The 23843-nt window shown below is 37.9% G+C and overlaps 1 protein-coding gene across 4 annotated transcripts in view; it reads left to right on the top strand.

Annotated features, from left to right (window-relative positions):
• Nucleotides 1-23843, top strand: part of TEX264 (testis expressed 264, ER-phagy receptor) — a 167876-nt gene that overhangs the window by 118891 nt on the left and 25142 nt on the right. For all 4 annotated transcript variants that reach the window (XM_087924031.1, XM_026725240.2, XM_026725251.2 and 1 more), the window contains one exon: nucleotides 1605-1782. In XM_087924031.1, the coding sequence (XP_087780157.1) occupies nucleotides 1605-1782 (178 nt within the window). The remainder of the gene's footprint in view (nucleotides 1-1604; nucleotides 1783-23843) is intronic.

Genomic DNA, 23843 nt, shown 5'->3' with positions numbered 1-23843 from the left:
TGTATTTCAGAAACTAGATTAAAGATTGGACACAGCCTGTGTAAAATGACAATCTTTGTTGACATAGATGGTACATATTGTGGCTGGTTTTTTTTCCTTCATTTATGTGAACATAAAATTAAGAATAGTGCAACAATAGTTTTGGGGTGGGAATAGGAAGGGAACATGGAACAGGAGTGGGCAATATACCTATCATCCGGCATACAAATGTATGAGGAGAACTGGACAGTAGTGGCAGTACCATATTTGTCAACTACTGTATGTCTATGAATATTAATGTATCATTCAAAGGGCAGGAGTTGCTGCTGTCCTTCTAGAAATGCTTCCTTTGGGATTGTAAAACAAGCCAGGGATGTTGTGTGAAGAAACCCAAAGGACTTTGGAGTGAAAGTGCTGAAAATACAGCTAGCTGCATTAGGCTCAAAGAAGTGACTGACTGCACAATGTCTCTTGCTGAAAGACTTCACATAAATTAATGAAATGACTGTGCCTACTTTTCAGGGAGGAGTCAGCGGGACCCTATGACATTATATTCCATTCACAGATGGTAGTCTGTTTTGTTGTGATTGTACTGTATTAGAAAATAAATTAAAGTGCTTTAAATTATTAATATAATCCCCTCCCAACAATCAGTGTATGATAATTTTAGTAGGTTAGCTGACAGTGAAAATGATTAAGATATTTTACCTAGATTAATTCATGTTTTATTTACCCAATTTTACAAACTCGATTAGCACTTTTAGTGAGTAAAGAATAACAAAGTCCTTCTGGATGTCTTTCCCAAGGATTTCACAGTGGAAGGATTGGGCATTTTACCTAGCTGGATAAGGAAATGTCTGCAAGCAAACAAGCAGCCTCAGAGAGTATCTAGGACTCCTGAGCTACATATATTATTTTTTCTCAAGAATCTCAGATCTCCTCCCCTCCTCTCCCCCCTCCTCTCCCCTCTCCTTCCACAATGTATCAGGACTCGATGGTCTTTCTATATGAAAAATATAATTCTCTGCCATTTAACGTTTGGCCTTTTCCAAAAGCTGCTGAGCTTGGAGTAAGCTTATAGATAAACCAAGAAGAGAAAATGCAGAAACTTTAATTAATGACGCCTTTCTTACAATAATCTAGAAGTGGAACCAGACTGAAATCTTTCTCAGATTATTTTTTTTTAACCACCGCCGTATGTCATATGGCCTCTCTGAAATGAATCTCACACCATTTGGAAATGGTGCTCAAAGCAGGGGCTATATAATTTAGCCCAACGAAATATGGATCAGCTCGAAGGAGTTCATTGATCTGCTAAGCACTCTCAATGCTTTGCAATTGGTTATATGTTTTATTTCAGAGCCTTAAAGCCCTTTCCCATTTTCACAAGATGCTGAACCATTTATAAATTTGATCTCATGGTGTCTGAAAATGATAAAGAACATTGGATTGGCTGAATATATCAAAGCATTCATGTTAAAGATGGGAACATCACCCTGGAATACCAAGAAACGACAACCTGGCAATTCCTAATCTGGACAGAGTGTTCAGGGATGCATTTACTAATTGTAACACAGTGGTAGAGAAAAATACATCTTTAATGCTATGTGCCTTATCTATTTTAGGACCGGAAACTATGCGCCCATCCTAGACTGGAGATCTACAAAGGAAATAAAATCTATTTTATATGCCCCCTTGCACGTCAAGGGGACTTCTACGTGCCTGAAATGAAAGAGTTGGAGAAGAAAAACAGAGCAGCTGCAGCAGCAGTAGAAACTGATGACGATCAAACAGATATTACAGGTACCTATGAATTATAAAATGTGCAGTGCTTTGGAGTGCCAAGGAAATCTCCTTCACTGTTGTTAATAACATAATATACATGTTAAGAACATAAACAAACCATTTTGAACATATGCAGCTATCTGCTTTAAAGCAACACACAGTATCTTCAACTAAATTAGCATCTTGATTCTAACTGCAAGTAGATTTATTGAATCATAGACAGAAATCTTTCCTATGATTTAAACCCTCAAGTATACATTCAAGAAAAGGATGTTCTACATATTTTATCGCAAGAGCTTTTCTAAAAATGTCTTATTCTGAGATAATGGTATTGACCTTTTCTAAAGTATATGCATAATCTACAATCAGACTAGAGTGTCTTCCTTTTTGGCGGGGTGGAGGTATGGCATTGTGCAATGCAGGATAGTCTTAGTATGGTAAGGATATTGGATTATGATGAGAAGAATGTGAATCAGGTTTCATACTTACATAAAATTCTTAGTCTCAAAATGCAATTATTCTTAGTAATTGTCAGAGATGATATGTACTGATTTATACATGAATGCCTAAGTTATTATTTACTTTATGCATACTTTCTCTAACAAAGTTTTCAAAGTATTGTAATAGCACATATACCTAAGTCAACAGAATCTTTTCACCTTTTCGCTATTCTGCTGCTTACTACAGTCCAAACCTTTGCAGGATTGAAGAGCAATAGCTGCATCACCTTAGTGTCTTCTAAACTGCATTGAGTGAATCTTAAAGACCAAAAGGTCTTCTTTTGTCAATACTACACTGACAATGTGAGTGCTGCTACAACAATTGTGGGGAGAAAATGAACAAGCCAGGGAAGTACTGTTAGAATTGCTTAATTCTTACTTTGTTCTGAGAGTAACATTGCCATTCTTCAAAGCAGTACAAGCTGATCAATACAAATATATTTTGTATTACAGTTCAGTGAATATCTCTGTCTGTCTGTCTCTCTCTCTTTTTAACATGTTCAGAGGATTCAGCCTTTGTCCCAAAGCCCCATAGGCAAAGTTTATGCTGTAAAATAGAAAGTCCAGCTTGAATTCTTGGTATATCAGGAATATCTGAAAAGGAGTTTTTGTTTAAAATTCTGATGAACTGCAACCAATCAGCATAAACCAAGTTAATTAAAACCATGGTCTTACTCATCGTAAGTCAATTTCTTGGGTACTTAATACCATTGCTTTTCTTTTCCTTTAGTTCTTGGCAGAGCAAATTATCTGCTGAAATGGTCAGATATTAATGTTGCTGTCTTCTTTGATGCTCTGTATGGTTTGCAATATTCATGGAGAAACAATCACTAGAAGTTTGACTATCTGACAAAGCACCCAGGGATGCTTAAATTGGTAGCTGTTCCTAAATAGATCTGAAACACAATTTTAGTTGCTTGAATTTCATGCCTCTTTCAACCTCTAGTTTTCAGTTTAGTTGGATTTTAATCAGAGGTGGCTGCTGACGGTTTGCACCAGTTCAGGAGACCCAGTAGTTAAGAGTGTGTGCAGTTTGGTGAACTGGCAAATCTCACCACTGGCTGGCCTTGCCTCCACTCATTTTTCAGCCATTTGGGGCTGTTCTCAGGCCAAAACCAGCTCAAAAAACAGCCTGAAATTGGCCTGAAAAATGGATGGGGTGGGGCCGGCCAGTAGCGGGATTAGCCCCAACTGGCTGAATCCTACCTCTGCCTTTGAGGTGAGTATCTGGGAGGCAGGGCTGGGTGTGATGAGTGACCTCACGCACCCAGTCACATGACCAACTGGCCACGCCTACCCAGCCAGAGAACCAGTTGTTAAGTTATTCAAATCCCACCACTGATTTTAATATCTTTAAATTATGACATTATGATGTAGATCACTCTCAAACATTATCTTTGAATTCTTGATTACTTACTTGGTAAGCAAAATACATTTTTTGTCTAAAATTACTGGCCAAGGGTCTTGATTTATCATAGCTCTGAAATTGAGATGGCAAAGAAAATGAAGGGAGAGGAGTCTGTTGATCTGGCAGCAAAGCAGAAAGACTGCTGTGTCCATCCCTCATCTGTGGAAAATGAAAATGAAAATGAAGCTAAACTTTTTACTTTTTTAGCAAGACCTTTAGAATGATCGGATTTATGCAGATAAAAATTACAGCGGATAATTTGTATCAACATTTGAGAATTTAAACCAGAGGTTCACAGTATATATTTTCGTTTTTTTAAAAAAAAAAACCATAATCCTGGTGATTGGTTCATATAAAACAAGAATTATTCAATTTGAAAATCTAATAAACAACTTGCATGACAAATGTTTTTTGGAAATTAAAAGAGTGATCTGCCTAAAGAATTTTTACCACAGACATAATTTATGTTGTCTAAATATTCCTTACAGTGGTAATCAAGTATAGCAACTTTCACAGAAGAAGGTGTAAGGGTTTATCACTGACTGAGAATACATACCTGATACTGAAACTGGCTATTTTATGGGTTTCTGGTTCTATTTAAATCAAAATAATGATCTTATTGTTGCAAGGAACCTGAGAGTTATAGCATGGGACTAAATTCTGCATTTGTTACAAGTCAGAACCCTTGAATTGAACTGAAATATTGGAAAACAAGGATGATACTGAGTTTTCCTAACTTTCTTTCAAAGACAGTGCACAAGTGTATTGACGTCCATTTGCTGCAAAGCAAAAGAAGGAATCACGTGTTCTTTTCCACTAATTTTAATCCCTGACTAGTGATATGAAAAACATTACAGCCTACCTGCTATTGAATTGTTTCTGGTTGTGAAATCATATGACAATCTTTTCAATGCCTTTCATTCTCCATGCCCTACCTTCACTAGTTCTTTGAGAGGATAGACTGGCCTGGGTAAGGGACCAGTTTGAGGGATCAGTTCCTTTACTGTCATTTGAGTGACCTCCAGTTCAGTGTTTCCAGAAGGAGGGTTTTTTTTAAAGTTTTTCTTTTGACTGCTTTTAATGTCATTTACTTTTTCATAGGTTTTATTAGTGATCTTTTTTTGTAGATTAGTGCATTTAATATTTTCTTGAACCTTCCTTAAACCTTCAACGAGGCTTTGTTTGTTAGCTGTCTTATGGTATTTATGAAATCACTGGCTTTGACGCTTGTGTTCATGTGCTATGCTGTTGTGTTAGTTGCTGATCTTATTTCCATATTGGATGGAATAAGACCATATGACAATTGCTAAAGATGCCACTTCATCGTCACTACACTGAATTGTGTTGCCTCTCCATTTTCCAGTTTTCTTGCCAAGTTTCTGTTTTACTGCTAACATTTTAGTTGCACTGCAATTCACATTTCTTCAGTTAGTCTTTATTTTACAAATATCTGACACTGTTGGTTTTTTAATAGCACAGTCTTCACAAACACACAGTATGTAATGGATACCTTTGAGCAATTTGTCAATCAAATGTAAGTAATATTTTAGCTCAGATTTACTCTCTTTTTCTGTCTGCTCTGGAGCCCTTCAAAACCAATGTAAAGTAATTGCAAAAACAAACATACACCAAGATCCTTTTATATCCTTCACAAATGCCTTTGGAACAATAATGGAGAATGTATTATAATTAAACTAGTGCTCTGAGATCAACAACAATTGTGTATGCCAGGATTACTGACAGAAACAATACCATATATGTAAAAAAAAAAATATTGCTAGTGCATGTACAGAAACAACTGACTTACTTGGACAGCTTTGAAATCAGTGGACTTTGTCTCTTATGTGGAGTAAAATACAGATTCCCATCTTAGTCATGACATCTGAAGTAAGCTGAACAGAGGGCTGTAAAGTAATGATTATACCATATAAATAATTAAAATGCCTCTTTAGCTCCAAGAAATAATACATACAATGAAACCTCTGAGAACAAAAAAGCTCCTACCTCAAATGGTTATAACATTAAGTGATATAAGATCCACATTGCATTCTTTGCCCCAATGCAGTTGGAAATGTGTAATGATACCTTATACTAACTTTTCTTGTCACTTTCGCTGAGGAATATAATATAATATAATTGCAATTTGAAAGACTGGAAAATGTCCTGCTGATGTGCAATCTGTCATCCTGTTTCCTTGTTAAACAGTGATGCAAAAATACTAAACCGAAGGACATAGATTATGGACCATATTAAGCATGATGGTCATCTTGTGTAATCTGGTTTTAGGTTGCCAAGCATCTGATAACAGATTACAACTGATGTTGTGATTATACATTCATAAAAATTGTGATCAGCAATAGTTTCATTAGATGTTTATTGAATGTTGCAATGGTGTGGGCAATTTTTGCATTTCTTGTTGTGCCCATGTAACATTGCTGCTTTGGCTCACAGTGGACTTCCAAGTACAATTCAAATATTATAACACCCTCCATGGTATAGGACCAGCTACTTAGAGGAACACCTGTCTCTTTCCTGCCTGCCCCATCAAATCTATCTGCAAGGGCATGCCCAGGTCCCTTTCATTAAGCAATGCCACCTTGCTGGATTATGAAATCATGCCTTCTCAGTGGCAACATCTGCTCTATGGAGCAGCAGAAGGAAGGGAACACTCCAATCCCATCAGCCTTTCACAAGGCATTGAAGACCTGGCTGATTCCCAGGCATTGGATCAGCGGTAGGTGGACTCCGCTATTCAACATAGAATAACAGAGTTGGAAGGACCTTGGAGGTCTTCTAGTCCAGCCCCCTGCTCGAGCAGGAGAACCCTATACCATTTCAGACAAGTAGCTATCCAGTCTCTTCTTAAAATGGTGAAGCATTTTAATGATGATAATGATGAAGCACCCACAACTTCTGAAGGTAAGGCATTCCACTGGTTAATTATCCTCACTGTTAGGAAATTTTTTGTTAGTTCTAGGTTGCTTCTCTCCTTGATTAGTTTCCATTCATTGCTTCTTGTCTTGCTTTCTGGTGCTTTGGAAAATAGGTTGACTCATCTTTATGGTAGCCTTTCAAATATTAGAACACTACTATCATGTCTCCTCTTGTCTTCTTTTCACTAGGCTAGACATTACCCAATTCCTGCAACTGTTCCTGATAAGTTTTAGTCTCTAATCCCCTAATCATCATTTTGCTCTTCTCTGCACTCTTTCTAGTGTCTCATCTTCTTATTAAAATTGTGGCGACCAAATATAGATGCAGTATTGCAGGTGTGGTCAATGATTTATTTGGTGGGGGGAGGTTATGTTTGGTGAACTTGTTTGTTCTAATTTTGTGCGCTCATTTATGTGAGATGGACAACTATATAAATAAAATAAATAAACAATGAAAAGGCCTTTAATATGATGCAGCATAAAATTTGAAACAAATGTAGATAGAATGGAAATGGATATTTTCCTTTTCCTTCCTTTTTAATTAATTGAATCACAATGTACAGTAGTACTTTACTACTCAACCTTAACTGGGGGAATTATTTCTTCATACCATAAATGAAGTCCCTTACCTTATTTTTATTTTATGTAGGAACTTCTGACTTTCTTTATTACACAAATGGGTTGTAGTTGAAGACAAACTATTATTAAGGTGTAAGCTAACAGTCTTGTCAGTTAGATATTTTCTCTACCAAAATGTACAGATATTTTACAATATTTTGGTAATTTGTTAGGGTATTTGGTATAATACAGTCTAATATTCACTGCAGATTATTCAAATTCTCAGTCAACAGCAGAGCATTATCTGCATAGAAAAGTATATACGCTTTTATGTCTAATTCATGCCAACAGTCTGTAGAGATTCTCACTCATCCAGGTCACAGTTGTCCCAAAGGTGCTTTTTCAGGAGGCAACTGGATTTTCTTGTTTTTTTCATGCCAACATACTTTATTATATACAGTACTTTCTCTAAATCAACCAACCTACATTTTCTGTTTCACTTTCATATCTACCTAAGGGTTTGAACAAATGCTAGATTGTATGTTACAATAAGAAGCATAGAATTAAAATGAGTGCATCAAAGACCCAAATACTTGTATTTGGCAAAGAAAACAGGATTCAAAGTTACACATACATGGGAAAAACAAAAGGAAGTAGATGAATCTATATGTCATAATAGAATGTTTAGATATGTTGCAAGTGGCTGGTTCCTAATGATCAATTTAATTTCTGAAAGATTCTGAATATTTCTGAGCCTGACCTTGATGGTTCATGATCTAGAAGAACTGTGGGAAACTTACCGTGTTTCTCACAAAATAAGACCGGGCCTTATTTTTTTTTTGACCCCTCAAAAAATGGCCGTCTTTTCGGGGGTGACTTAATTCCCCCCCTTGCATCCTCAGGTGGTAGGCAGTGACGGCTTGGATGTTGATCTCGGAATTGGTGGGGCACTTCGTATCAGGAGACCTTCCACCATCATTGCTTTCCCTTCTCCCCATGCTACTGCAGCATTTAGAGCAACGCCGTGGCGTTTGGCGCAGTCATGCACGGCCAGCCAGGACTCCTCCATGCAACCGGAGTCCAGCGGAGACACTCAGCTTCAGGCGCTCCTGTCGCCCCCTTCCCTTCGCCTTTGAAGGGAAAGCCAATTCTTTTAAAAACGATGCCCTACTACTGGTAAGACAAAGCCTCCCCTGCCTGAGAGGGCAGCCCAACCCCACATAGGGAGGTGAATCTCCCGGGGCCGCAGCGCAGGATCGGCCAACCCCAGGAGAAGCGCCCAGCCACCATCCCTGCCTGGCGCCGGGCAGAGCACGAAGAGCTTCGCCTGGAGTGCCCAGCATAGCTGACAGGTGAGCCATCCTGCCCAGGGGCAGAGCTCTCACCAAGGCAGCGAGCACCTCCCTGCCGGGCCCTCCCCTCATCCCACCAGGGCCGTGCCAGAGCCGTGTGGTCTGGGCAGAGCCAGGAAAGCGAGCCATGGGTGCGCGCCCACCTGCCAAGCAAAAGAGCTGGGTCGACCCGAGCTTGGCTTCCTTCCCAAGTCCCTCCAGCCTGAACCAGAAGGGGCCACTGGGAGAGGCTGCCCGAGGCAGTGATAGCGCCCACCCATCCGTGGACAGGGAGGTGAGGCAACAGCAGTGCTGCTTCCCTGGCCGGCGGGTCTGGCGGAGAGAGCCCAAAGCCACCCGTCCTTTCCACCCGTCGCCCATCCCATCCCCATCCCCATGCATCTCCAAATACACCAGCAGCTCCAAACACTGCAGCGGCATCGGGCAGAGGCGCTGACTCGGGGCTCAGCTTGGAGGAGGATGTGGTGCAGGCCATCGCCTTGTCTCCCTGTCCACAGATGGGTGGGCGCTATCACTTTCATAGAAGAAGGTGAGGGGAGGGCCCGGCAGGGAGGTGCTTGCTGCCTTGGTGAGAGCTCCACCCCCGGGCAGGATGGCCCACCTGTCAGCTGTGCTGGGTGCTCCAGGCGAAGCTCTTCATGCTCTGCCCGGTGCCAGGCAGGGATGGTGGCTGGGCGCTACTCCCGGAGTGGGCCGATCCTGCGCTGCGGCCCCGGGAGATTCGCCTCCCTACGTGGGGTTGGACTGCCCTCTCGGGCAGGGGAGGCTTTGTCGTACCGGTAGCAGGGCGTCATCATCATCATCGTCATTATCATATCATCATCATCCATGGAGGAAGAAGAGAAAAAGAAAATATACTCTTCTTAAGCAAAATCTTTAATAGGGATTTTATTAAAAAGTTTTATTACTTTTATTTTTAATTAAATACCACTCTCATTTTTAATATTTTTTATCCTAACCTCCGAAAGGTCCTTTCCTCCTCTTTATATGAACAATAATATTAAAATGTCCAAGGTCTGTTCAAATTAATGATTTCATTTTATGAATTTCCTTGCAGAGGTGTCTGCCATTTTTCCCTTCTGATTTCTGTTGCAACGAATGTCATTCCAATGCTAGCGACCTGCAGACCTGCCAACAAACAATTTGCATTTTTTAAATTAAGCAATAATCCTGTGAGTTGAAAAGATAATGCCACATCTAGCCACCTAATCTATTCTTTCTTTTTTTCTATTCCTCGTTCCTATATTTAACTTTTATTATAAATAGAAGCTACCGATAAGGTTGATAATTTGTATGGGAGAGGAGAGAGTATTGAAGGCTTCGCTGAACTTGATTCTCTAGTCTTTTATATCTTTTATATATACCTTTTATATCTGCATATTTAACAGCAAGAACAATTTTTATTATTATTACACACAAAAAACTACAGTGTACACAGCAAATGAGATAACTATGCTGGGTTTCGTATCAAACAAATCCCTAGTCGAACACTTCCCAAGTGTTTAGGACTGCGTGATGTATCGGCAGATTATGCGAGCAGATCCCAGTAAGGTGGCCTTCTGCAGCTGACCAATGGTGATCTTGTCAGTGCCAGTTCTTTTTAAGTGCTTGCCAAGGTCTTTAGGCACAGCACCCAGTGTGCCGAGTACCGCTGGAACCACCTGCACTGGTTTATGCCGGAGTCTCTGCAGTTCAATTCTCAAGTCCTGGTATCTGGGGATTTTTTTCAAGTTGTTTATCATCATCATCATCATCATTAAAGGCAACAAGGAATGAAGCATCACTCAGTGTAAGTTATTCATGAAGCAGCAGCATTAGTCTCGAGCCTCCTTTCTGCCCAATCTTTTAATGCTGGCCGAAGCTAGAGCTTACACTCTGTCTGCTCCTGCTTGTGATGGCCAAGGCATGCTCAAACTCTTGTGAATATTTCTGAGGCAGCAGCAAGTAGGGCGCCCAAGAAAACGGTCTTGCCAGTCTCCTGATCAGTTTCCTCAAAGCCATATGATTATGAAGCTGCTTTTCTTTTGAGGCCATGGGATCACATATGCTCTTTTGTCTCTTTCACTTATTATACCACCAGTTAAGTGCTTGGCCTTTTGCCATTTGCACCTGTAAGACTGGCACTGGTGTGGTCTCTCTTCAAGACATCAGGATGATCCTGACCCGACCTTGTTGGTCTTTCTTAAGGCTAAGAAGACTTGGTTGGATGTCCTGGGTTTCCATGTGTATTAAGGGCCCCACTTACTGGTTTCCTTAACATCCATAGTAACAGCTTTACTTGGTGCCATGTATATTTATTTTGCATTCCTGTAATTCTTTGAATCATATGCTGCCCAGAATCACTTGTGAGATACGGGTGACTATTTAAATCAAATGAATAAATACAACAGGTGCATTCTGATCTCAGGGATGGGCATGGGGAGAGGGGAGGCAAAAGTCTGTTGATCTGAAAGCTTTAAGATTCCCAGGATTGACAGATTTGGATTGATTTCTATGTTCTGCATCAGGAAAATCTTCTCTCTCTATAAAGGACATACTTGTCAGCATAAAAGCAACTGATGTGACCTTGAGGTTTTTGTTGTTGCCTAATCCTGTATATAGGGTTCAGTTTCTGGAAGAATATATTGATTTATAAGCTTCTTCTGAATCTGACAGTGCCAGATATTGATCCTCTGCAATTGTGTATATGATGCATTCAGCACATCTGTATATGTGGTTCTCTGCCCAAACTAATTCAGCCAGGCTGTTTTCATCAGTAAAGCTCCCTTTAGCTTCCAATATTTTTATTCCCTTTCCATCTTAGTTTGTGATGAATAAAGGTATGATCATACAACTGATCACTGCATGTGCTGAATTGCTTATTGGTCTGCTTCTAGTTGCAAATCAAGTGTTGATTATTGTATGAAACCCTTCATAACATAGGGCCAAGATATTTAAGAAATTGTCTGTTTCTGATTATCTCTGCCCACCCAGCAACATCAGACAAGGTTAGGGTTAGGGGTGGGGTTGCTTGACAAATGCGTAACCATGTAAAATGAGTGAGTGAGTGAGTGAGTGAGTGAGTGAGTGAGTGAGTAAATATTTGTTTTGTTCATTATGGAGAGAACTGCGCTATCATTTCATTGCTTCCTTGACTAGTGGGTCACAACAGTACTCACATGGTATATCTCAGATTATCGGACTATACCTATAAAAAACAGTGAAGAAAAGCAGGCTTTGGAACCCAAGCTTTCTAGTCAGGACATTTAATTAGTCAGGCTAGGGAGATGTTGTTCAGGACTTGTTATAAACATTTCATTGTACTTTGAATGTAATTTTAAAGCAGGACAAATTCTACAAGCTAGGAAACACTTCTTAGTTTCATATCCACATATCTGATAATAGTGATGTTCCAGAAATTGATCATTTCTTGAAGGCTAATAAAACCTGATGGAGATGTTTGGTTTAATAATTCTGTTAAGCCATACACATTTAATATATATTTTAGTGCAGGAGTATCAAACTGGCAGCCCATGGGCTGGATGCATCAGGCATAGTCCACGCCCACCTCAGCTTCGCGAATGGGAAAAACATTGCAAAATGTCACATGATGGCAATGTGATGCGGCAAGTTTGACACCCGTGTTTTAGTGGCTTGATACGTTTTGCATTAATCTTATTAATAAAAAGGTTGGAGACCCTTAATATGTGTATGTCTGTTTTTTATTACAGTAGGGAAAAGTCTAGATACAAATTGAGGCAAATTGATTTTACCTGTGCAATTGGAAAATCATTCCTTTTGTTGCTTATTAGTAATGAATGTCATTAGAATGAGATAGATGGTATGATAGAAGCCAAAACGCTTCTGGGCTTTTCTTCAGTTCTAATTAGTTGTATGTGTTCTTAATTGTCATTTAATTCTCAGTCATAAGCTCTGAATCCTGAGAGCATTTACTATGTCCTTGCTCTCAGCAGGGTTATCTCCTGTGCTTTGGTTTGCGAATGAGTCAAAAGTCAAAGTAAATAAAAATAGCCTCTTAATCGAGTTAGGAAAAGAATTACACTTATTTTAGTGACAAGGGACTGTCTTTTCCTGAGGCATCACTTAATAAACTTACACCATTTCAGGAATACAGATACATTTTCCAGTTCGGTTTCAGAGAGAGAGAAAGAGAAGGGTTGGGGGTGGGGGAGAGAGATGCTATAGCAGAGGGGAAAAAAGGCTAAATGTCTTGCCTCTATTTGAATTTAAGCACAGCAGTTGCTACAAGAAAGGCATAATGTATTTTCTACCTCAGCAGACTACTTTTTTCTGACAATGCATCTGCCACCAGTTCTTGTTCCCAAGGCAGCCCTGCTCACCAGCACAGGTCAGCTTTCTTGACAGTATCTTTGTAATCTTCTGTTGACCTTTCCAACTTAACTGTTTCAGGACTTTGCAATGGGTCAATAATTCTGGATGTCTGTACCAAGGATTGAACTCTGGTCCCTCGTTACAGGGAGGCCAGTAGATTGAAACTCTATATAAACCTGAATATTTCCCAACTTGCTTCCTGCCCCCCTTTCTCTCTCACGCTCTTCATCTTAAGTGTGTGTTTCTGTCCACCTTGACACCATTGGGAGGAAAGCTGTGGCTGGGCTCCAACCCACAAAGGAGCTTGCAGCTGCATTGTGTGCGGGGGACAGCCCTGCACCCAAGCTTGGGGTTGTTTTCCCCTTGGTATGTGTTGTCATTGCAGGCTGATGACAGGCTTGGGTCTCTGGACCCCCTGCAGCAGTATCTATCCCTGCCCATCTCCTGGCAGCTTTTGTGTGGGGTTTGAAAAGCTGTGATTAACTGCACTTTGTCTGTTATTACATTGATCTATTATTTAGAAAGCGAGGAGATGAATATTTGATAGAGCTCAGAGCCTGGTTGGAGAAAGAAGGGCAAAACATTCAAGGGGGAAATATTATATGGATTATATATACTTCTACCACAGCAAGAGTCTGCCAGATCGGTCAAACCTGTGCTCAAGAAATCTTTGGGGAAGGGTGACTTGAAGCAGTGCTTCATTTTGTTTCTTCTTTTTTCCTTTCCAAGGAAGCAATAGGGATTCTCTCCCTTCTTCTCTCTTTTCAGCTTATTTTCCAAGTTGCAGGTCTTGGTTGTCAGACAACATGATAGCCACATTTTACAAAAGTAAAGGGGTGGGTTTTTTTGGTATGCAACATATAATTATGGTTCTGGTTATTATATATAGTATTGTAAAATAATGATAGATAAATAGATACTGTGCTTATTTATTGAGAGTATGCTTATTTTCCAGCACTTGTTTTGGAAAAACTTTTTTCTTCCCTATGCGGATTTTATTCTTTCATTTGAAAAAAATTAACAAAGGAAAGAAAAAAAGACTTGCCTTTTGGTGGCTATTCTTTATTCTGTTCCTTTGTGAGTGTTCTGTATGTATTATAAACCACAGCTCAAATAAGAAGCTGTAGAAAGACTAATTTTCCTTATTCTAAAATTTCGCAGTTGAAAGTCTATCTCAGAGCATCATGGTTTGCTTGAAACTACCGTACATCTTCCAGTAGATATCAAGACTATGCTGCTATTTGTATTTTTATTACATATAATGCAGGGTTATCAAACTGGCTGGCTGGCTGAGTCATGTGCAGGCCATGCCTACCCCAGCTCTGTGAATGGGAAAATGTCATGAAACGTCATGTGATAGCAGGTGACACGGCAAGTTTGACACCCATGATCTAATACATATTTGTTGACCTCTCTCATAGTACTTTGTGATGTCGTCATTTCCATCTTATACTGTAGATAAAATAGGGAATTCCATGCTGATGAAAACAGCAGGCGAATTGAATCCTGAGTATAAATTTATTATATCCCCTGGAGCATATAGTGGCTTTGTGAAGTGATGTGAGAAGGCAAATTCAATGTTCATCACAGATATAGCTCTTTGTTCTACTTGAAAGGCTTCCCAAACCTGAGATGCATGTTATTTCATAGCTACATTTAGTTCCCTATATTGCTCATCTTTCGGCCTTATGTTATGTGTCTTCCTCCTACCCCTCAACATACTGATAATATTGGATGCAGTTACATTGGCAGTGCTTGTGGTAGCTGAAGTTCTACATTCAAAGGGCTACAGGTTCCTCACCTCTGGCCTGGCTAAATGACTCACAAACTGATCAAAGATCCTGTTTCCCACCAACACATCATGCTTTGATTTTACCTCACTTAGCTCTGCAGTGGGGTTGGCTTTATTCCACATAAGTCTTTGAAGTGTTTATTTGAATGATGTTGTGAAAAAGGAATATTTTTGATGCATCAAGAGTCTGCCATCCTTCTTGATAACATAGTAGGCATCTCTTTTACAATTTCAAATGGTAAACAAATGTATGAAATATAATCAGGAAGAATGTGTTATTGCATCTGATGAAAGGCACATCTATTCCTAAATTTTGGGATATTAGCCATGCAACAAAGCATAGAGGCAGTGCTCAAACCCTGCTGCTGCAAGTGTTATTCAGTGGCATGCTCCTCTTTGAATTGTCAAATACTATATCTATGATTTTTTTCCCTAATGATATTGTAAATTATTTTTGTGTTGTATGGAAAAAGTATTTTCTATTGTCTATATCAGGGGTCTTCAAACTTGACAGCTTTAAGACTTGTGGACTTCAACTCCCAGAATTCTTCCTCCAGTCATGTTAGCTCAGAAATTCTGGGAGTTGAAGCCCACAAGTCTTAAACTTACCAAGTTTGAAGACCCCTTGGTCTGTATGGAATCCATTGCTGTGGGCTCCTTCTATATTGTTATAGAAGACAAATGGTGTTTTTTTTGGCATGATTGCTAAAGTTATACAACCTGTCATAGCACCTCTAGGTGAATTATCTCTCTTTCTCTCTCATTCATTTAATCTCTCACACACTTATTAATACCCTCTTGATGCCATAAGCTTTTCTCAAAGTAAAACTATACCACTTTCCTTATTTTTATTGCTTTTTAAAATCAAGGGATTGAGGCTTTTCTTTTCTTTTCTTTTCTTTTTTGGGGGCCTGTAATTGTATGTCCTGTTCATCATTTCTATAAATGAGAAAGAATCAGGCAATCATTCATCCCATCATCCAGCTATTATGTACTGAGGTCATGCTCTTCCATTTCATCTAAGTTCTCTTTCAGGCTGAAACTGGCTATAAAAATCACCTAGTTTCAATTTCTTGCAGGCTAGTTTTGCACATGATTCTGGCTTTTTGGATAAGCCTATTCTCCAGATATCCTAAAGATTAACTTTCTGATGCAGCAAATATTTTCATGCTCCAACATGTCCTGTAATTTGTGCATATCTTATATTACTGCAAACAATGACATTATAAATATGACTTATATTAAATTAGGTGTTGTTTTGACTGAGCAAACATAACCCATTATTCTTTAGTTAAGGCCAAAGGGCTGCACAAATTCAGTAGCAAGAACTGGAGAATAAATTGATTTTTACATGAAGTTACAAAACATATTTAAGAATAAATAAGACCAATATGGGCCTAATTTGTGTTCATTCGTTATAACACTTATAAAACATTATAATGTTATAAAAGTTATTTCTGGAGAGATTTCTTTAACCAAGAGAATGGGGCAGAATGGTAAATAGCACCATAGTGATGATGATAGTTTATTGTCGATGGATTTCCTGCATGTTAAATTTACCCCAAAGAGTTTATATTGTTCAGGCTGAACAGGACTTTTATAAATAAAAGCTGAATTGTATCATGCCTTTTTTTAACCTTGGTCCAGATCCCAACATTGTCTCGTATTCATATTCTTTGAGTTTAGTGATACAGTCATTTGGCCAGCAATTCAGTGTTGTTGATAAAGGTACATAATTGCAGCACAAAAATTGTTATAATTACAGTCTGTATCTCATGCTAACTCTTTGACCCTAAATAATCACTGTTTGGCAGATTCTTTGCAGTCAGAATCTTCCTCGTTGCTAAAATTAGTTCTCTGTAGACCGCACATATTTGCAACCGTCTCCTTATAATTGAAAAGATCCAGCTTAGCTCCAAGCTTGTACTTTGCAACAACTGCTTCAGTGGGCCAAGGAAGCATCTCTTATATTAATTGATGTGAACTGGCCTGTATCTGAAAGAAGAACCACACAGTAAATAAAACAGAATCTATTTTCATTTTATTGATACCTTCCATGTCATGTTGTATTGACTACTGTCTGTCCAAAAGTGGAATAACAATTCTGTTCTTTATTGTGCTATACCGTGGTAGGGGAGGGAAGAAGGACAAGCTGCAAATTCTCATCATCTAAATTCCATGGTAATCAGCTTTAAAGAAAAGCAGATAATGCTCAACTTTAGCAAGATCAAGTGGCTATGGATTGTGGGGCCGTCTGGATCCTGAAAGTTTCCATCTTTTGTTCTGGGTGGAATTGTACTATCTCAGAGAAGTCTGGTGTATAGTTTGACAACTCCTGCTTGAAAGTGGCATCTATGGTTTGGACAGCCTGTGCCTGATTGCACCCATTTCTGGTTTGGAAGTCTTTACACTCATGCCTTGGTTACCTCTGAATCACTGAAGTATATTCAAGACCATTTATAAGCTACATCTGATTAATGCACTAGTACATGTAATTACAATTATGGGCACACCTTGGTATGTGCATATAAACCACTGCTTTATAACTGCACGGGAGTATTTCAGGGTGCCAATTGTTATTAACAAAGCCCTCCTGGCACAGGGCTTGTGAACCACTTATCTTTGATTATTGTTGCCTAAAATTGGAAAGCATAGGCTTACTGAAGCCATCTATTGGGACCCAGGAGACAGACCTTCTGTCTCACTGTACCTATCCCAAATAATCTCCCGGGGATTCAGATAAATTTAACTATACCTGTCTTCCAAAAGACACTGACATTTTCTCCCTGGGTTGGGAGTTTTTGTTCCCAACCCAGGTTTCTGACTCTGAAATTCTCTGGCAAAATATGCTTTATTGTATTTTAAGATTTTTTTGGTTGTAATTTGTTGTTTTTAATAGTGTATGCTACTAAGACTTGCACATTAAGTGGGTGGCTGTAAAATTGATTGATTTGTTCGTTCATTCACTGTGTAAATGAATGCTGAACCATGACACCCTTAAATTATAATTTATTTGTTGTAAATTTTCATCTAAACATTTTTGAGCACATATGGACAGGATATGAAATTGATAAAGTGGTGGAAAGGTTCAGAAGTCCATCATTAAAAAATTAACTAAATTATTCCTCAGTCACTAGACTCTGTGTGGGTTAAACAAAAAGAACTAAAATCTTAACAAGCAATGATATATAATACAAAAAAAAATCCCCTGTCTCAATTTATTTACCACTTAATATCTATCCTTTTGTTTCCTCAATTCTGCACATATCAATCAGAAGGAACGGAAATCTGAGTTACAGCTAGCTGAGGACCCTACTTCCTCAGGAATCAGGTGCTCAAAAAGAATCTCAAGTAATCTTGCAGGATATTATCTTCATACCTTCAAAGTGCCTGGCGAACTCTCCATAACAATCTTCCATGCACATTTGACCCAAAAGAGGAAATTGCCTTAAAAAGCACGCAGCACTCTGTAGGTGTGATAAATGCAGAAATCTATTCCTGCTTTTCCCACTCTTATCACCAAGACATCTTGGACTTGGATCTATGCCTGTTTACTTTTTTCTCTTTCACCAGCATCCAGATGTCTTCTCAGATGCATAATCCATCTTACATCAATAGGCCATTATAGCTAATTGTATTGGTAGTAAATGTCAAAGTAATCACATGCAAAAAAATTTGGTTAGATCTGTGTGAAGTCTTTAAATCTTGCAGGAGCAGTGCAAAACAAAATGATGGATAAGTTGTACCATTCTGCCATATGTAAAGGACCTTACATATCCTTTTTTAATTCTTTTTCAAAAACATATTCAGAAACATCTAATAAGTCAGGTTCTACAAGCAAGACTTAACGTACGGGATATAGTAGTGGGGTACTTTATATATTAGGCACTGAAGTCAATGAGGCGGAATTGCTATCTTCAAGATGTTTAGCTGCTTACTTAACAAATACTGTTATTCTTTTAATAGCACCTTTTGATACATTTTTACTTAATTGTGTTTTTAAAATTATATACCCTTTTACATATCTACAGGACCTATAAAAGGATCTTTGGCTCTGAAGGAGGGAAAGGAGGCAGACATGTATTCAGCACTTCATAATTTGTAATGCATGGGGAAGCAGTGGATCCTGGCAGACACCCTGAAATAACCACTTTAGAAAAGACACCACCTGGGATCAGGGGAATCCTGATGGGACATGCAGCTCAATTGCAGATCTTTGACAATCATCCTTTCCACTGCAGAAGCAGCCAGTTTTAAATGCAAGTCATTGCAGAGATAAGAAGTTGCAGTTCAAGTCTCTGCTTCTAAATCCCTCAGGGAAGGAGCTCTCAACAATACTCCAGATTAATGTTCTGCTGATGCTCCAGGAAGGGATGAAGCAGTGAGGCTACCTATAAACTTTTTCCTTGCTGCACAGCTACTCTGAGTGTAATTCTGCCGAGTTCCCTGCTTTATGTGCTAGTTCACAGCTTTGTAGCTGAATAGTTTCTGTGCTGCTTCAGTAGCGTGGCTTCAGATCTACTTTTTACTTTGCTGGACTGTTAGGAGCTGAGCATGTTGATAAAAATGGAACATCATGGAACAGTTACTGTAGTTTCTTAGCATGATTTGATGTAGAGGAGATAATAACTTATCTAGTGGCTCATTTTGGGATCAGAATGATAAATGCTTGAGACAATGAATGGTTGAGCTATCTGTTAACTGACAAGTCTTTTCTGTCGATTTGGGGTACATCACAGAACAGATCTTTCCTCACAGGAGATATGTCTGCCTGAATGGCCAAAGCTACTAACTGGTGATTCAAGTATGATTGAAAGTGATGGAATGAAAACGTATCTGGGTAAATGGAAATATGAATGTATTTTTATTGTTGCCCTGAATATAGTGGGCATTTTTGAATGATGGAGTTATCTCAAAGGTAGTTAAATGTTAAAAGTGTATTCTTGTTTTCCTTTCCTACTGTAATGTCTGACTTTATTATAAAATTAAACGAGTTAATTTATTCAAATAGAGTGTATCTCTGGTTTATTTATTTACATGAAAACTAAATTTGTAAATCTCAACATCATGCTATGTGAAAATGTATACATGTTACAAAATGGCAGTTGGCGATGTACAACAATACGATTGCCATTAAGAAACCCAGAGGATGTATTCTTATGAGAAGTTTACTGTAAAGTATATTTTAGAGGCTATGGCTGCTTCCAGATGGAGGATCTCTATTGCTGTCAATCAAAAGACTCTTTCTGTTTTCTTCATTCACAGATTTTTTAATGTGTGGGTTAAAAGAAGTAAGATAGAAGTTAGTGTGCTTTTAATATATTCATGGACATATTGTCAATATATTTAGGGGTAAGATTTTCTTTTCTTCATAAATACAGAGAGTGATTGTAGAATTGTGAGTGTAGAACCTGAATCTTAGATGCTTAAAATACTGCAAGAGTTTCTTAAATACTTAATTTATTTTCTGATATTTTCCAAGCCTCATCATTAAGCCTTAAATGTGACTAACAGAACCCACTAACTGGGAATAGTTTTATTATTCTTTTAACATTTTCTGATCCTGAGCTATAGCTTGAATTAATATTATTGATATCCCTGGCTATGGAGATTCAATATATTTTTCTTTCCTTGGTCCAGTGAACAGAATGATCCTTATTTTTCTATCACTGTCTTTGTGTAAAGTTTTCCAATTAGGTTTTGCACAGAGCTTCATAAGGATTATGAATAATATTCAGGTATATGTTTTCAGTCCTCTCATCTTGTATAAAAAATCCAGCTCTCTGAAAAAGCATCTGGTATGATGAAACTACTTTCTAAGACTTTCTCTTTGAATGTTCAGGTATCCTTTTATACTATTAAAATATCTTCCTTATTGCAAATGACAGATGGTCTTTAATCATTGGAATGTTGACTATTACAAGGCTCTTTCTCAAGAAACTTCATCCAGAGATTGCTTCAAGTGGATCTGGCTCACATAAAAAGTTACCAATAACATTTTTTGTCTCTCCTTTTCCAGCTCCTTAATTTGGAAGTCATTTGTTTCAGTTATAGCATCCTGTTCATAGTTCTTACCATAATGTTCTGTCCATCACTTTCATTCCAGCTTGTTCCTGTCTTCTGACATGAAAGACACTACATCCAAAGACATTAGAATCTGCTTATGTAGCCATCCCAGGATTCATTTTAAAAAAAAGTGCAGTTCTCAAAGACTTGCATTTCAGGAAGTAATTTTTAAGTTGATTGTGTATTTTATTTCCTGATATGGACTTTGAGATTCTGGTTATCAAATGAACGATAAATTACTAAACTCTACGCCAGATGGAGGCCGTAACTTTTGCTCCTCTTTGATTCCCCATGGACTGGTAATCCACTTTAAAAGTAAAATCTGGTTTTCTTTTGTATATTGAATCATTTAGTTCTCATTGTCATAAATGTAGACTAATAAATAGATTCAATTTTTTCCTTCTTAGCATGTTAAATGTGTATCCTACTGCGGTGCTAGTAATACAGATTTGCTGTCTCCTTTTCAAATGATGTTTGCCATATACAGTCAGTCCATTATTAGAATATCGCATAAGGTTCTACTGCCACTACTTTGCTATCCAAAAGAATAGAAGGGAAATACCTATCGCTACAATGAATCTGTCTGTGTCTTTCTATCTATCCATGCATATATACACATACACACACATACACCAGATTTTTGCTGTTCAGCATATTACTGCAAAGCATACAAAAATATTTTTAAAAGTGTTTTGTTAATGTAAAGAAAGGATAGGACAAACTAAATAGGCTTGAATTATGAAATATTTTGTGTGAATGTGAATTGAAAAATACTGTTGTAAGGTCCTTGGTGCTCTCTGAGCTTAGTGGTTTTCTTGCAGACATTTCATTAACAAACTAGGTAATATCATTAGTGCTGGGGGGAATGAAGTTTGCTTCCGATTTATATCCTTTTTTAAAAAAAATAAACTTTATTAATTTTACAATGAAAACAGACAAATAACACATACATAAATGTGAAAGAGAAAAAAGAAATATAGAAGGAAAAGTGGAAAAGAAAATTCAGAAAACAATTAAAAACCATTTCATCCTCGACAGTTTGTGGGACCTTATTTTCAACCTTATTTTATGCCCTCTATACAATTACTCCTTGTGCGAATATATATATATATATATATATAGTTACTACTACAATTATAACCTATTTTCTTCTGCCCTTTATTGTTTACTTGATCTTTGTTCCATCCATTCGTACCAGCAGTTCCAGCTGTCGTAATACATTGATGTATCTTTTCCTTTTAATGCCAAAGTTAATCTGTCCATCTCTGCACAATTTGCTATTTTTTTGAATAATCATTTCCTCTAATGGAATATGAGGTTGCTTCCAACATTGTGCAAAGGCCAGTCTGGCCGCTGTCAAAATATGTATTGTTGTGTACTTCACTTTTTTTGCGCGTTGTTTATTAAAATTCCCCAATAAAAAGAATTCTGGTTTAAATTCGATCTGTTCTGTTGTCATTTCCTCCAACCATTTTATTTTCTGCCAATATTTTTGAGCCTCTATGCAAGACCACCACATATGGAAGAAAGTTCCCTCCTTTTTTTTACATTTCCAACAATTTGGACTCAAGTTGGGGCGCATTTTTGCTAGTCTCAAGGAGGGAAGGTGCCATCTGTAAAACATCTTGTAGGCATTTTCCTTGTAGGCTGCCGATTTTGTGATTTTGTTGTTTCTACTCCAGACCTTCTCCCATTCTATTAAGGTGATACTACGTCCTATATTCCTACTCCAGGCTATCATATTCCTTTTGACAATTTCTTCCTCTAATTATGCCTCTAGTAAATAATTATAAAATTTTGTTATATTTTTTTATCTGGGCCTAATAGAATTTTGTCTAGTTGCTGGAGTTTATTATTGATTCCAAATTCTTTCTTATCCTGTTTGTATCTACTCTGAATTTGAAGATATGCCCATCTATCAATTTGTACTCCCTGGTCTTGAAGATCTTGCCACAATTTCAAATTTCCTTGCACATCCAATAAGTCCTTATATTTAATCATCTTAGTAATATCCAAATTATTTGGGTGGGTCATCGCTTCCATTGTTGAAATCCAGATTGGTATCTTTAAATAATGTTTTTCCTTATTTTCTTCCAGTTGGTCAGTAATGCATCTCTAATTAAATGTCTGTGAAAGTATTTCTGGGTAGTTTTCCCGATATCCCATAAAAAAAGCATGCCACCCCCTCTGTAAGTCATGGCCTTCTAAAACTAATATTCTCCTGTTTGTTAAATTCACCCATTCCTTCAACCATACTAGGGAGGCAGCACTATAGTACAACTCCCAGTTTGGAAGGGCCATCCTGCCCCTGTTCTTCATATCTTGCATTGCCTTTAAATTTATTCTCGTTTTTTTTCTTTTGCCAAATGAATTTTGTGATTATTTTGTTAAGTTCTTCAAAATACTTTTTGTGTAATTTAGTTGGTATCATCTGAAATATATACAGAAATTTGGGGAGAATAGATATTTTAATTGTAGCAATCCTACCTAATAATGAGAGTTACAGTTTACCCCATGTTTCTAAATCCTTTTTTTACCTTTTGCAATAGTTTGTCATAAGTATTTTCTTTTAGTATTTTGCAATGTGCTGTCAGCCATATTCCCAAGTATTTAACTTTCTTTATCACTTGAAAATGACCTTTTCTAATTCTAACTTCTGTTTTCCTGTTAGATTTTTATTCATTAATTTCATTTTCTTTTTATTAATTTTTAATCCTGCAACTACTCCAAATTGTTCTCATTCGTTCATCAGTTTTTGTCCTCTTTCAATTGGCTCTTCGATAAAAAAAATCATGTCATCTGCGAATGTTTGCAGATTATATTCTTCTTTCTTAACCTTTAATCCTTTTTGCCTAATATATGTTAGTAATGTTTCCAATGATAATATGAAGAGCAGGGGTGAGAGTGGGCAACCCTGTCTGACTCCTTTCTCTATTTTAATTGAGCGGGTATACTCCCCATTTATTGTGATGTTCACCTGTTATGTATCATAAATAGTAGTTATAATATTTTCAAATTTGGTGCCTAAATTCATATTATAAATTCTTTGGATTAAAAATTGCCAATTCAAGTTATCGGAGGCCTTCTGTGCATCTAAAAACATAAGGACTATTTGTTTTTCAGGGTGGGCTTCATAAA

The sequence above is a fragment of the Pseudonaja textilis genome, chromosome 2, assembly GCF_049901715.1.
Source record: "Pseudonaja textilis isolate UNSWEBS1 chromosome 2, rPseTex1.2, whole genome shotgun sequence".
NCBI lineage: Eukaryota > Metazoa > Chordata > Lepidosauria > Squamata > Elapidae > Pseudonaja > Pseudonaja textilis.
This window is presented reverse-complemented; position numbering and strand designations above follow the sequence as displayed.